The sequence below is a fragment of the Petromyzon marinus genome, chromosome 50 (genome assembly GCF_048934315.1).
Source record: "Petromyzon marinus isolate PM22_M1 ecotype Great Lakes invasive population chromosome 50, UKy_Petmar_22M1.pri1.0, whole genome shotgun sequence".
Lineage (NCBI taxonomy): Eukaryota > Metazoa > Chordata > Hyperoartia > Petromyzontiformes > Petromyzontidae > Petromyzon > Petromyzon marinus.
In genome coordinates, this window is record NC_133716.1 from 5,406,904 (window position 1) to 5,422,111 (window position 15,208).

Consider the following 15,208-nt stretch of genomic DNA (forward strand, 5'->3'; position numbering starts at 1 on the left):
GAAAGACGCCGTGGCTCCCCTGTGATATTTAATGGGCGAGATAATTTTTGGTTTAGTTTTTTTTTCCGCTAACGTCGTCTGTTGCTGCTGCTGCTGCTGCAGCAGCCACGAAATCGCGGCAGACCCAGGCACACGCACACACACACGCGCGCGCACACACGCGCACACACACAGAACAGGGGTTGACGTGCACATCGTGATGCGGAAAGAATCGATATTCATCTAAATGTAAATGTACTGTATCTAGCACATTACACGTTTACTATAAGGCTCTGGGAGACGCACAGCCAAGCCGCAGGAGTGTGTGTGGGGGGTGGGGGGGGCTGTTGGAGTGGTGGTTGCTGCTGTTGTTGATGTTGGTTGTGGTGGTGGTTAGCAAGCACATGTGAAGGCCGGCACAACACACGTGGAGGGGGGGGGGGAGGCGCTAACAGCACTCGCCCCAATAGTCTGTTCAAGGCTATACGGGGGATCTTTGTCTTTTGGTAACGCTTAGCGCGCTGTGCTGTACTACAAACCCGCCGAACACGAGTTTGATTCCCGCTCGCGGCCACCGCCAACACCGGCGACGATTATCCGAAACGGTTTTGGGCCCGCCCCTAGGTCGACTCAGCCTCAAACCGGTACCCGGTGGGCGGTGCGCCGCAAACATCGCAACCGGGGAGACAAAGGCGGCCTCGTGCACCGCGGCGCTCTTCACAGCTGCTGCTGCTGCTGCCGCCGCCGCCTCTCGCCAAGAGACACTTGTCCCTAAAAGCACGTGCAGGCTACACGGGGGATCTTTGTCTCTGGTGGTTTGGCCTCTCTCCGCCGCAGCATTGCATGCATCCACCAGTCCCCAACAGCAGTGACCTCTCTTGACCCCACACGCAATACTAATTCCGTAGACGCTGTTACACACGCACACGCACGGAGGTGCCGAGACTTTGCTCAGTGTGTGTGTCTACATACATAGAGAGAGACATTTTTTTTTGGGGGGGGGGGTTATTTCAGTGTTGATATCGTTATTTATGTATTTGTCATCAGCATGAAATCGTCGTGGTCCTTGTCGTCGTCGGGGCCGGAGTGTGACATGTTGAGATTGTAAGCGGCAGAGTCATCACGAGGGGAAATGTGGCAGAGGGCACGAGGCCAATGGCGGTGGTAATTTTCTACGCGTGTGTGTACGTGTGTGTGCACGTGTGTGTGTGCACGTGTGTGCGTGTACGCGTGTGTGTATGGGTGTGTTGGTACGTATGTGAACGTGTGTTCGCGTGTGTGTACGTGTGTGCACGTGTGTGTGTGTATGTGTACGTGTGTGTACGTGTGTGTGCACGTGTGTGCGTGTAGGTGTGTATGCACGTGTGTGTGTGTACGTGTGTGTGTACGTGTGTGTACGTGTGTGTGTACGTGTGTGTGCACGTGTGTGCGTGTAGGTGTGTGTGCACGTGTGTGTGTGCACGTGTGTGCGTGTACGTGTGTATGGGTGTGTTGGTACGTGTGTGTACGTGTGTTCGCGTGTGTGTACGTGTATGCACGTGTGTGTGTGTGTGTCGACTCAGCCTCAAATGAGTACCTGGTGCGGTGTATAAATATCGCCATTGGGGAGACAAAGGCGGCCGGGCGTGGTGCTGGCCACCCACCCCCTCGTGTGCTGTGCCGGTAGCCTTCATAGGTGGTACTTGCTCACAGCACTTGCCCCAACAGCCTCTTCAGGCTATACGGGGGACCTTTGTTTCACTTTTTCGCCGTGTGGGAGCACATTAAGATCGAATTGCCCCTTGTCAATGGAGGCATTTGTAAATTAAGGATTTTACCATTTGTAAATATATATTGGTATATAAATGTTTGGATCTTTTAACAGATTTATGACAAACAGTGCAAACGTTTGTTGTTAGGAAACGGGGCCCTAAGAAGCGGATTTATTTATTTGGGGTGAGATCATCTTGCATGTCGTGAATAATGTCCATTTCTATTTTAAGTATGCCTCCACCACCCGACTAGCCAGTTCAGTTTTACACGTAGGCTTTCGCGACCATGATGCAGGTTTTGTTTTGGATTAGATCGCATAAATATATAAATGCGTCGCTAAACCCTCCACCACCCGACAAATGTAATTATTAAGGTTTGTCACGTAAACAGAACGTGGCCAATTCGTCACTAGTACAACACACTGGCTGTGTTGGAAAGCAAATCCACAACATTTACAATCTGAGTTCGTTTCGCCAATAATTACAACTCGCTTCATCAGGCGGCAGCCAGATTTGTGGAGAAATCTTCCTGAAATTCAGTTGTCACGTGAGCAAATGTTCCCAATCGTAGGAATATTGATAAAAATCAAGCAAACGGGTTTTCTCTTTTTGTTACAAATTTTTAAAGACGTTTCGTTGGAAGCAGATATCACAACGTGAGCTCTGAGATGCCTCCAAATGGCATCTGTGGTCCACGCAACAGCGCTGCAGATCTTGTGCCCACCCCTCTGCAGCCCCCGGTCCCAAAGGGGAGAAATGTTGATCGCGTGACAGTCGAGCCAGTGGTATGTTTTAGCCAAATTCTGCAGGAGCACGAAACGAAAACTTGAAATCAGTGTTTTGGTACAGTTGTCGGTGACCGAGACTGAGACGATACAATCTTCTACAAATTAGGATCCGGTTTAATCAGAGGAAGTGGCCGAAACCCGGATTCGAACTCCGGGAGATCTCAAGGGGTTCCAGCCCCGTGCTCTGACCTCTGACCCACCAGGTCACCTCGCCATTTGTTTAATGAGACATTTCGCCGAGATCAAGGTGGGGTTGTAAAACCAAAACAAGAAGAGGAGAGATTTTGTTTTTGTTTCCCCTTTGGGCCAGATTTTGGACGATTTTTGACCCCCCTCCCCCTTCGTCACACGGCGTCACAAAAAGTCAGACCCCCCCCCCTCAAATATGACGTCACAAAGCTCTGCCCCCCCCCAAAAAAAATATATAAAACATGCTTCAAATCGCTTTAAACGATTGTCATTGTAGTGCGTATTTAATGTGGCGCTGCACTCTGATGTTGTAGTAGAAAACATGCATTAAAAAGTCTATTTAATTAAGTGGAACGTGTTGTCTATATTTATTTTTAGGTTGCGCATTTTGATGTGACGTCACATTTCTCAACCCCCTCCCCCCCTCCTCGTCACGCATCGTCACAAATGTCTGACCCCCCCCCCCACCTAGGTGCGTGACGTCATTTATCGACGGCCCCTTTCGAATCCGTTCAAAGAGACCCGCGATGTTTCAAATGCCGCAATGCCACGCGGGCGAATACGAGACGGTAGCAGCCCTTCATTAATAACGGTCACGAAACAGCAGTCCTTAGAGAGCCACCCGTTCGGCCCCGGACTCGCAGCTTGCCCACCCCTGCGCATGGTAAACTGGACTTCCACGGTAAACTGGACTTCCACGGTAAACCGGACTTCCATGGTGAACTGGACTTCCATGGTGAACTGGACTTCCACGGTAAACTGGACTTCCACGGTAAACTGGACTTCCACGGTAAACTGGACTTCCACGGTAAACTGGACTTCCATGGTAAAACGGACTTCCACGGTAAACCGGACTTCCACGGTAAACTGGACTTCCACGGTAAACCGGACTTCCATGGTAAACTGGACTTCCACGGTAAACCGGACTTCCATGGTGAACTGGACTTCCACGGTAAACCGGATTTCCACGGTAAACTGGACTTCCATGGTAAACCGGACTTTCATGGTGAACTGGACTTCCATGGTAAACTGGAGTCCCATGGTAAACTGGACTCCCATGGTAAACTGGACTCCCACGGTATACTGGATTTCCATGGTAAAGTGGACAATCAAAATAACAAGAGACATTTAAACAAAAAAATCGAATTTCAAGAGCCGCACTACCGCTCCTCATAGAGCCACCGCATGCGGCTCAGGAGCCGCAGGTTTGCCGACTTCTGGGGCGAGATGGGCCGGGAGGCTGCAAGTCTCCTCAACCAATGGCCAACCCGGATCTCGTGTGCATGGCAATCCATGGACTGGTTTCACTTCCATTGACACTCATCGGCAAGGCATCGAGGCTCATAAATCGCAGCAACTGGGAGTCAGTGTTACGAACAGGAACCTTAAATGGTGAGTTCGACTTCGTGGGGTTTCATCGGCAGGGCTGCAGCCACTTAATCCAACGCCACTGATTACCCATAGTATGGGCATATGGTCCATTAGACTGGTTTTGATTTCACTGGGTCTCATCGGCAATACCATGGCCTTATAAAGGAATGGCACTGGGGTGTTCCAATAAAATAAAAATTGGACGTTAAAAAAAGACCATTAAAAACTTAAAGTTTTGCAATAGCCTTTGCCAGATCAGAGGTAAAATATAGTTAGTTACAGGCCAAAAACCTCCAGATTATATATGCGCAACGTTTACATCTGGAGGAGAAACCTCTGCTCTGGCAAACATAACTCGGCTCCTCCCCCCAACCACGGTAACAGCCGCTAAAGGCGTGGCTCTCGCAAAGCCCCACCCAAGCATCGCCGTCCGATTGGCTCATCGCGCTGTCAATCACATTTGTTGGGCGTGGCACGAGGAATGTGTGAACGGAGGGCGTGCACCCGCGCGTCTCATTGGCCGCTCTCGCCGTCAATCAACCGCAAGAAGGCGTGGCGACACGCACTTCGCCTTCCGATTGGCTCCACGCGCTGTCAATCACATTCGTTGGGCGCGGCACAAGGGAACGCGTGAACGGCGGGCGTACGCCCGCGCGTCTTATTGGCCGCCCTCGCCGTCAATCAACCGCAGGAGGGCGTGGCGACACGCCCTTCGTGCAACGTACGCGCTCCCATTGGTGAATCGGCGCGAGTGGGCGTGTCGCTAGAGGAGTGTGGGGGGGAGGGGTCGAGGCGAGGGGGGGTGAGAAGGAGCGGACAGGGAGCGGGTTGATGTCGGCTTACTCGGCTATCATTGAAACAACATCACCACCATCACCGTCGTCGTTTAATCTTTATCGTTTCAAGCCTGCCCGTTGTTCGACGGGCAGTTTAAATTTTAGTACGTTCTTTATTTCTTTTAGTTTTTTTTTGTTGTTGTGTAATTTGAACGCGTGGCGGGGTTGGTAAGGGAGGGAGGGGGGTTTGTGGGCTTTGCTGTGTGGTTTTAGTTTTTTATTCGCAGTTTTGGTAGTTGGGCTGGTGTGGTGTTGCGTTTGGAACACAAAACAACCAAGCCAATAAGTGAGCCTCTTGTCTCCGTCGACCCAGCAGCAACTTTTAATAGGAGCCCCCCCCCCAACCACACCCCAAGTCGGTGGAGTTGCAGAGAACATGGCCTGGAGTGGCCGCCCATCAGTTGTGTGTCTCTAAAGAACGCGTGGGACACGTCACCACGACAGCACACACATACACGGGTTGCACACAACAGTACATACAGGGCACACACACACAATACGTACAGTACACACACAATACATAGTGCGCACAACAGCACATACAGGGCACACAATATATAGAGAACACACCACATAGTGCACACACAACAGCACACAATACGTACAGTACACACACAATACATGGAGCGCACAACAGCACATACAGGGCACACACAATACATGGAGCGCACAACAGCACACACACAATGCATGCAGTATACACACACACCATACAGACTTTACAAAACTACATAGAACATATAGCACACGTGCAATACACAACTTTTAGTGTGCATACATCACATACAGCATATAGTGTGTACAGAATGCATACCATACAGCATACACATGCGAGATAAAGCATTCTCACACAGTATAACGATGTCTACCGAGCATATAAAGTACATATAACGTGCATAGCATATGCAGCATACAAAGTGTAGGATACACAGCTACACCGATTACATCACTCAGGATATTATAGAACGCCAGTACAGGGGGGCGCATACAGAATGCACAGCAGAATACATAGCATACAGAATACATAGCGTACAGAATACATAGCGTACAGAATACATAGCGTACAGAATACATAGCATACATAATATATAGCGTACAGAATACATAGCATACATAATATATAGCGTACAGAATACACAGCATACAGAATGCACAGCGTACAGAATACACAGCATACAGAATACACAGCATACAATACATAGCGTACAGAATACCCAGCATACAGAATACACAGCGTACAGAATACACAGCCTACAGAATGCACAGCGTACAGAATACACAGCATACAGAATACACAGCGTACAGAGTACATAGCATACAGAATGCACAGCATACAGAATTCACAGCATACAGAATGCACAGCGTACAGAATACATAGCATACAGAATGCACAGCGTACAGAATACACAGCGTACAGAATACATAGCATACAGAATACATAGCATACAGAATACACAGCGTACAGAATGCACAGCGTACAGAATACATAGCATACAGATAGCATACATAATGCACAGCATACAGAATGCACAGCATACAGAATACAAAGCATACAGAATGCATAGCGTACAGAATACATAGCGTACAGAATACATAGCATACAGAATAGCATATATACCTCGCATAGTACGTATAACACGACGTACATTGATTAAATAGACACGTCACACAGCACACTACTGAACCCATCACATCAACTCCGATTCAATCACAGACAAGCACACATCACTCAACAACGTACCGTACAGACTTATTTTTCCTCCACTACTTCCACAACCATGACCAACACCACAACAACCAACACCACAACCACCACAACCTCCATTTATCCCTCCCATCAGAGCTAACGAGCACCCATTACACCCACTATCTTCATCATCCTGTCCATCAACCTCATCACAGCCATCACCACGCTAACCCACTATTTCAGCCCCATGAAGCTACTTCATCTTAATTCCACCCCACCACAACCATCATCTGTCTGCACAACACTCCATACATTGCTCCTTTGACATCACCTTCACTATCATCACCGCCACCACCACTCACTCCACCACCACTCACTCCACCTCCACACATTCCTCCTTTGCCACCACCACCATCACCACCACCACTCACTCCACACATTCCTCCTTTGACATCACCTTCACTATCATCACCACCACAACTCACTCCACCTCCACACATTCCTCCTTTGCCACCATCATCACCACCACTCACTCCACACATTCCTCCTTTGCCACCACCTTCACCATGACCACCACTCACTCCACACATTCCTCCTTTGCCACCATCTTCACTATTATCACCACCACCACTCACTCCACCTCCCTCCACACATTCCTCCTTTGCCACCACCATCATCACCACCACCACTCACTCCACACATTCCTCCTTTGCCACCATCTTCACTGATATCACCACCACCACTCACTCCACCTCCCTCCACACATTCCTCCTTTGCCACCACCATCATCACCACCACCACTCACTCCACACATTCCTCCTTTGCCACCATCTTCACTGATATCACCACCACCACTCACTCCACCTCCCTCCACACATTCCTCCTTTGCCACCACCATCATCACCACCACCACCACTCACTCCACACATTCCTCCTTTGCCACCACCATCATCACCACCACCACTCACTCCACACATTCCTCCTTTGCCACCACCATCATCACCACCACCACCACTCACTCCACACATTCCTCCTTTGCCACCACCTTCACTATCATCACCATCATCACCACCACCACTCACTCCACACATTCCTCCTTCGCCACCACCACCATCACCACCACTCACTCCACACATTCCTCCTTCGCCACCATCACCACCACCACTCACTCCACACATTCCTCCTTTGCCACCACCACCACCACCTCTCGCCACACTCCGCCCCGCAACCATCACCTAAACTCCACCCACAATCTCCACCCACCACAAACTCCACCTCCCCCCACCACCACCACCACACACACAACACTCCACATTCCTCTTCTGCTACCACCAGCAGCAGCAAGCAGCCTCCACCACCACCACCAAACCACCACCACCATCTCCTAACGCCACCCCCGTGTCTCCACGGTCTCCCCCCCCCCAACTCCCTCCCCTCCTCCTCCCGCCGCCGCCGACTCCTCGACACCCCCCGGCGACACCGACCGTGGCGTCGTCCTTCGCCGCGGACATGATGGAGGAGCAGGCCCGCCTGCTCATGCCGCTGTCGGCGGCGCTCGGCCTGCACCCTCCTCACCCGGGAGCCGGTGGGGCCGGCGGCGGCGGCGGAGGAGGAGGCCCCGGCGGAGGAGGAGGCGGCGGCCTGGCTGGCCCGCACCTCCAGCCCGACGGCGAGGCCGCCGCTGCTGCTGCCGCGGCTGCGGCGGCCTCGAAGCGAGAGTTGGCGGACATCCTTCAACAACTTGTGGGCATCACGGACCAGAGCCTGGACGAGGCGCAGGAGAGGTGGCCGTTTTGTTTGTTTGGTGGTGGTGGTGGGTGGGTGTTGTTGGTGGTGTTGTTGTTGTGGTGGTGAAGTTGAGAGAGAGGTGGGGGGCTGTTAACCGGTTCGCTCTCGGGGGTTCGGGCGCGCGAAGCCGCCACCGCCGCCGCCATTTTAGTGAGGGGAGCGATGATGATGTCTTGTGTGTGTGTCTATTGTGTGTCTGGTGTGTGTGTCTATTGTGTGTGTCTCTATTGTGTGTGTGTCTCTATTGTGTGTGTATATCTTGTGTGTGTCTATTGTGTGTGTCGTGTGTGTGTGTGTCTGGTGTGTGTGTCTGGTGTGTGTGTCTGGTGTGTGTGTGTCTATTGTGTGTCTTGTGTGTGTCTGGTGTGTGTGTGTCTATTGTGTGTCTTGTGTGTGTGTCTGGTGTGTGTGTCTATTGTGTCTTGTGTGTGTGTCTGGTGTGTGTGTGTCTATTGTGTCTTGTGTGTGTGTCTGGTGTGTGTGTCTATTGTGTCTTGTGTGTGTGCCTGGTGTGTGTGTGTCTGGTGTGTGTGTGTCTGGTGTGTGTGTGTCTGGTTGTGTGTGTGTCTGGTGTGTGTGTCTTGTGTGTGTCTATTGTGTTTTATGTGTGTGTGTTATGTGTGTCTTTTGTGTGTGTCTATTGTGTGTGTCTTGTGTGTGTGTCTGGTGTGTGTGTGTGTGTATTATGTGTGTATCTATTGTGTGTGTATTTATTGTGTGTATTGTGTGTGCGTCTATTGTGTGTCTATTGTGTGTCTATTGTGTGTCTGTGTGTGTCTTTGTCTGTGTGTGTTTATGTGTGTGTGTGGTTGTGTCTGTGTCAGTGTTGCTGTGGTGATGTCTGTGTGTGTGTGTCTATTGTGTATTTATGTCTGTGTGTGTATGTGTGTCTTTATGTCTGTGTGTGTGGCTGTGTCTGTGTGTGTGGTTGTGTCTGTGTGGTTGTCTGTCAGTGTGTCAGTGTCTGGTGATGCCTGTGTGTGTCTGTTTATATATTGTGTCTTTATGCACGTGTGTGTCTATTGTGTGTCTTTATGTATACGTGTCTATTGTGTGTCTTTGCCTCTGTCTATTGTGTCTTTATATCTCTCTGTGTATTGTGTGTCTTTGTCTGTATGTGTATCTTTATGTGCCTGTGGTTGCGTCTATGTGTGGTTGTGTCTGTCAGTGTGTCTGTGGTGATGCCTGTGTTTGCGATGCCTCTGTGTGTCTATTGTGTGTCTTTATGTCTGTGTATGTGATTGTGTCTGTCTGTGGTGTCAGTGTGTCTGGTGAGTGTCAGTGTGCATGTGGTGATGCCTGTGTCTTTGTGTGTGTGAGAGATTGTGTCTGTCAGTGTACCTGTGTGAATCTGTTGTGTGTGCGCGCTTTGTCTGTATTGGTGGTCATTGTCTGTGTCTTGTGTGTGATTGTGGCTGTCATTGTGTCTTTGTGAATCTGTTGTGTGTGTGTGTGTCTGGCTTGTCTTTGTGGCGTGTGCCTTATCTATATTGGAGGTCTTGTCTGTGTGTGTCTTGTGTGTGATTGTGGCTGTCAGTGTGTGTGTGTGGCTTGTGTCTTTGTGGAGTGTGCTATGTATTGGAGGTCTTGTATGTGTGTCTTTGTGTGTGTGTGCACCTCGTGTGCATGTCTTTGTGTCTGAGTGTGTGTGCATCTGTTGGGTGTGTGTCTTTTGTGGCTTGTGTGTGCGTCCTGTCTGTATTGGAGGGTCCTCTCTCTGTATTTGTGTGTTTCTGTTTGTCTTTCTGAATTGATGTCCTGTGCGTCTCTCTGCTTTTGTGTCTGCCTGCCAGTGTGTCTGTGGAGACCTGTTGTGTGTGTGTGTATTGTCTGTATCGGATGTCTTGTCTTTGTGTATATGCGAGCCTTGTGTCCCTTGCGTTTTTATATCTTACCGGTGTGTGTGTGAATCTGTTGTGCGTGTGTTGTATGGCTTGTGTGTGTGTCTTGTCATTTGCGTGTGCTGTCTCTCTCGATCTTGGTGTGTCTCTTATGTCCGCGTTTCTGTGCAATGTAACAGTACTTGTCCCACAGCAGTCTGTGACAGGCTACACTGGGGGGGGGGGTCCCTATGTCTTTGTTGTAATACGTGCAGGTTGTTGTGTTGTCTTTGTGTTCGGTGTGCATCTGTTTGTACGCGTTACTAGTATTTGTGTGTCTGGTCTCTGTGTGTGTGTCTTGTCTGTTGAGAGTTTCTATCTCTCTCGCTTTGTGTATCCATTGTGTTGTGTGTCTTGTACATGTGGAGACTGTACTGGGGAGCGGTGGTGCAGCGGTTAGCGGGGAGCGGTGGTGCAGTGGTTAGCGCTGAGCTACGAACCCGGCGACCCGAGTTCGATTCCCGCTCGCGGCCAACACCCATTGACTCGTTTGAGTACCGTGGTGCGGTGTGTGGTAAACATCGCCACTGGGGAGACAAAGGCGGCCGGGCGTGGTTGCTGGCCACCCACCCCCTCGTGTGCCGTGCCGGCCTTCGTAGTTGCTCGCTAACAGCACTTGCCCCTACAGTCTGTGACAGGCTACACGGGGGATCTTTGTCTTTTAGTCTGTGCCCATCGTGTACGTTTCGTGGGTATTATTTAGTATTTCGGAAGGCCTGTCTGTATTTGATGTTATCGTCTGTCGCGTGCTTGTGTGTTGTCCGGCTATTGTATGTGCACGTGAGTGTGTGTGTGTGTTGCTTGTGTCTCATCCGTCTGTCTCTATTCTGTCTACGTGTGTGTTGAAAGGGGATGGGGTGGGGGGGGGATATTTGTGTCTCTGTGTAACCCATTGTGCCCGCGTGTGTGTGTGGTTTGTGTTGTCTCTTCACCGTCTTGCCAACCGTGTGTGTGTGTACGGTCTGAGAATCTCGTATTGTCTCCTCGTCTGTGTGTGTGTGTAACCCGTTGCTCGTGTGTGAATTGTGCCCACGTTGAGTATTCATTATGTTCCTTGGTGGGCGTCTATCCTTTATGTCAGTGTCTGCCTGTGTCTTTGTGTGTCTGTGTGTATTAATTGGGTGTACGACCGGTGAGTCTTGTTGTTGTTGTTGCGCTGTGTGTTCTTGTGTGCGCGCGTGTGTGTGTGTCGTCAGTGTATTTCGAGTGTATGTGTACGTTGTTCATTTTATCTTGTGCGTGGCCAGTGTGCCTCTATTGTCCGTGTCCTGTCCGTGTATTCCCTGTCTGTGTCTCTCCGTGTGCCTTGTCTCAGGAGGCCTGTCTCTCTCGGTCTTCCCCTCCGTATGTATCGTGTGGGTCTCCGTCTCATTGCCTGTGTGTGTAGCTTGTGTGCGTAGCTTGTGTGCGTGTCTGTGCCTGTGTTTGTCTCGTGCATGCCTTGTCCTTTTCTCTGTCTACCGAATACCTATCTCGTGCGTCTTATCGCCCATCGGTGTGTCACGTTTGTTTAGTTTCCGTGTCTCCATTTAATGTCTCAATTCTGATGCGTATATATATTTCACGTGTCCCTTCCAGTACGTTTCGTGTCTCTTGTCCTTTGTGTGTCTTATGTATCCTGTCTTTGTATGTTGTCTCGGCGTGTCTCAATTACACGTCACTTGCCTAGCTACGTGTGCCCCCATGTATGCTTGTGTGTCAGTCTTTCGTATGGTTTTGTGTCTGTCTTTCGTATGCAACTTGCCTGTCTCACTGTGTGTGTGTCTGTACTCTGTCATTGTCACTTGTCTGTGTGAATTGTGTCCATCTCGTGTCTCTTGTGCATCTGCGTGTGAACCTGTGTGTGTGTCTTGTCTGTCTCCCTATGCCTGCTGTTTGCATCACGTGCCTCTTTTGGCTGTATCTCTTTCCTGTGGTCGTACTCGCAATATATAGCGTGTATCTTAATTCACACGTTACTTATCTTTTGTGCATGCTGTGCATACACCATCTATGAGCGTTCGCCTTTTTTTCGTCCAATATTTTTGTATGTGTGTTTGCGTATGATGTGCCGCTTGGTGTGTCTCTAGACTGGTGTGTGTTTTCCCTGCCATGTATCTTACGTGCATTGCGAGTCTTGTGTGTCTTTCTGTAATCTCGACTTCATTCTTCTGCTTCCGTGTGTTTGTGAGTGATGCTGCATCTGCCCAGTTACTGCTGCCCGTCTAGATTTGACTGTACAGTGACTTAATTGCTGGCCTGTGATTTTTGGCATCTCGATTGCATGTGTGTTGTCTACATTTGTGTTAAAGGTTGTGTATATTGTGTGTGATCTTATGTTCCTGGAGTGTATGCGTGTTGTTTTGCCTGTGCTGAACCGTATGCTGTAGTGTGTTCTTGTTTTTGCTTGTGTGTTTTATATGCGCCTGTGCTACGCTTTCTGTACGTGTTTTTTTTGCCTGTTCTCAACTATTTGCTGTGTTAGTGTAGCGTGCGTGTGTGCGTGTGTTGGTTGTCTCTGCGTGTTATAACATGTATGCACAATATAGCAAGAGCCGAGTTTCTGTAGTTTGTGCAATGCACCGCTATAAACTTGACAGCTTGAGTTCGATTCCCGGTCGTCACAGCGAACATCAGTGGCGAGCGGTACCAGAACTTGTCCTGGACCCCCCCCCCCCCCTCCAAAGTTAACTGAGCCATAATTGCGTACCTGATGAATTGTGTAAATATCAGAACTTGTGGAGGCAAGAATTGGCCGGTTGCGGTGGTGGTGGCCACGCCACCAATTTGTGAATTTGTGCGCCGTGCCGGTCTTCAGAGCTGCCCGCTAACAGCAACTCGCCACAAGTTTATACCGCTGTGCAGAAGGGTTCTCGGTCTCTGTGTGTGTGTGTGCAAAATGCAATATATTACCTTTTTGTCTAGTGTGTGTGTTGTGATCGGAAAATTTGTCACAGGAAGTGACATCATGGAAATTGTCACTTGGCTTTCCTGCCCAAAGTGCCAGCACAGACGCAGATATACGCGATGTATGCCACTTTTGCTAAATACATTTTTGAAATGGTTACATCAAAAAGATTTGACTGACGCAAATAAATTGGATGGAAATTATTTAACCGATTTAAAACATAATTTCGTCAAAATTAAAATGAACGGATTAATATTTGAAATAATTACGCTAACATTTCGGGGACGAATAGCGTCGTTTAAACGCGATTAATTGAATTGCGAAACTAAAGTACAAATTTCAAATCTGAAATTGGATGTAAAAATCTGAAAATACAATAACGGAAAAACAGAAATAACACCAAAAAAAATTTCTTTGGTGAAAAGCACCGACTAATGTCTCACATCATCATCAACAATGCGGCAAAATCACCAGGCCATTGCGTAGTCGTGTTTTCATCAGCACATGACACTGGCCCCTGTCATACTGTGTGTACGTGCGCGTACTATGTGCGCGCACGCACGTACTCCGTGGGGAGTGGTGGCGCAGTGGTTACCACACCGCGCTACGAACCCGATGCGACCCGACTTCGGTTCCCGCTCACGACCAACAACAGTGGCGAATATTTTAACCGGTCCTGGGCCTCGCCTTTGGTTGACCCGGCCTTAAATGAGTGCCTGGTGCGGTGTGTAATGAACATCGCCACTGCAGAGACAAAGGCGTCCGGGCGTGATGTTGGCCACCGACACCCGTCGAGTGACGTGCTGCTCTTCATAGCACCGCCGATTAGCACGGTTGGCTACGTACGGTGCAAAAGAATTTCAACAACATAAATAGGAGCTCGCTAACAGCACTTTGGCCCAACGGCCTGTTAAAGGCTGTAGGGCGGGGGGGGGGGGGGGGGAGTTATTTGCCCTTTTGAGATTTTACATTTGTGTTTCGTGTGTTGTATGTGCCTTATGCGCAGGAAACATGCTCTGAACTGTCACAGAATGAAGCCCGCCCTTTTCAACGTGTTGTGCGAGATTAAGGAGAAGACTGGTGAGGCCTTGTGCATCTGCTACACATTACCCACACACACACACACACACGCCGCGCGCACACTCGCAGTACGCTCGCACGTACACGAGCCCATTATGTTGCGTCGAACATTCCCAGTACGTGCAGCGAGCTTTGTTGATTTAAGTTTTGTTGTACGTGCGTGGTGAAACGTAGGTAGTGAAAATTCAAATACAGTGCGTTAAATGACGCAACACGTTCGTTAAAACACTGTGGCCTTAAAAAAAAATGCCATAGGTGACGTTTTGGGCAGTGGATCTTCACAGCAATCGGAGAGGCCGGAGAGGTAGCCAGTGATGTTGAAATGAACACGCTCGCCCATATACCCGACGTTTGCCTAACACAAAGACTAAATATACCCTGTTGTAGCCTTCACGAAACGTTGGGAAAAGTGCGGTTAGCAAGCACCTACGAAGGCTGGCTTGGCGCAGATGTGGCCATCGCCATGCCTGGCTGGGCCGCCATTGTTTTCTCAGTGCTGATGTTTACACACCACACCAGGGACTCATTTAAGGCTGAGTAGACGTTGGGGCAGAGAACTGGTTCAGATGGTCCACAACCGATGTTTAACCTGTGGCTACGGAATCCGATATCAGGTCGCCGGTTTTGTTGCGCGGTGTGCTAATCGCTACGCCAACCACTCCGCCACAAACACAAACATATTACTTACAAAGAGGACAATGATGCATATTGAAACATATTTGCATTATGCGCGCTCATTAACACACCTTCATCTACGTACCCCGCATATGCTTCCTTCAAACATTCACACATGAACCCATGCGTTCATGATAACTAATGCTCAATGCGTACACACACTTATATAAATACTCGTACAAAGATGCCCTGTGTAGCCTTGAACGGATTGTTGGGGGGGGGGGGGCGGTTTGCTGTTAGCGAGCGCCTATTTGGGCCAGCTTTGCGTACACACACACACACATGCTGCTCATTACA

The 15,208-nt window shown here is 49.5% G+C and overlaps 1 protein-coding gene and 1 long non-coding RNA gene across 4 annotated transcripts in view; one reads left to right on the forward strand and one right to left on the reverse strand.

Moving 5' to 3' along the window:
• Nucleotides 1-4,864: 4,864 nt before the first annotated feature.
• LOC116953203 (pre-B-cell leukemia transcription factor 1-like) overlaps nt 4,865-15,208 on the forward strand; it is a 36,788-nt gene continuing 26,444 nt past the window's right edge. For 2 of the 3 annotated variants that reach the window (XM_032973164.2, XM_032973165.2), the window contains exons 1-3: nt 4,865-5,317; nt 8,126-8,385; nt 14,163-14,236. In XM_032973164.2, coding sequence (XP_032829055.1) covers nt 5,291-5,317; nt 8,126-8,385; nt 14,163-14,236 — 361 coding nt within the window. In that variant the 5' untranslated portion in view covers nt 4,865-5,290. Of the gene's footprint in view, nt 5,318-7,639; nt 8,386-14,162; nt 14,237-15,208 lie in introns of those variants that run through there. The other variant, XM_032973166.2, reaches the window with a different exon arrangement.
• Nucleotides 6,697-7,937, reverse strand: LOC142931192 (uncharacterized). The gene is made up of 2 exons (XR_012947174.1): nt 7,803-7,937; nt 6,697-7,646 (listed from the first exon to the last, which is right to left on the reverse strand). It is a non-coding gene; the product is annotated as an uncharacterized LOC142931192 (long non-coding RNA).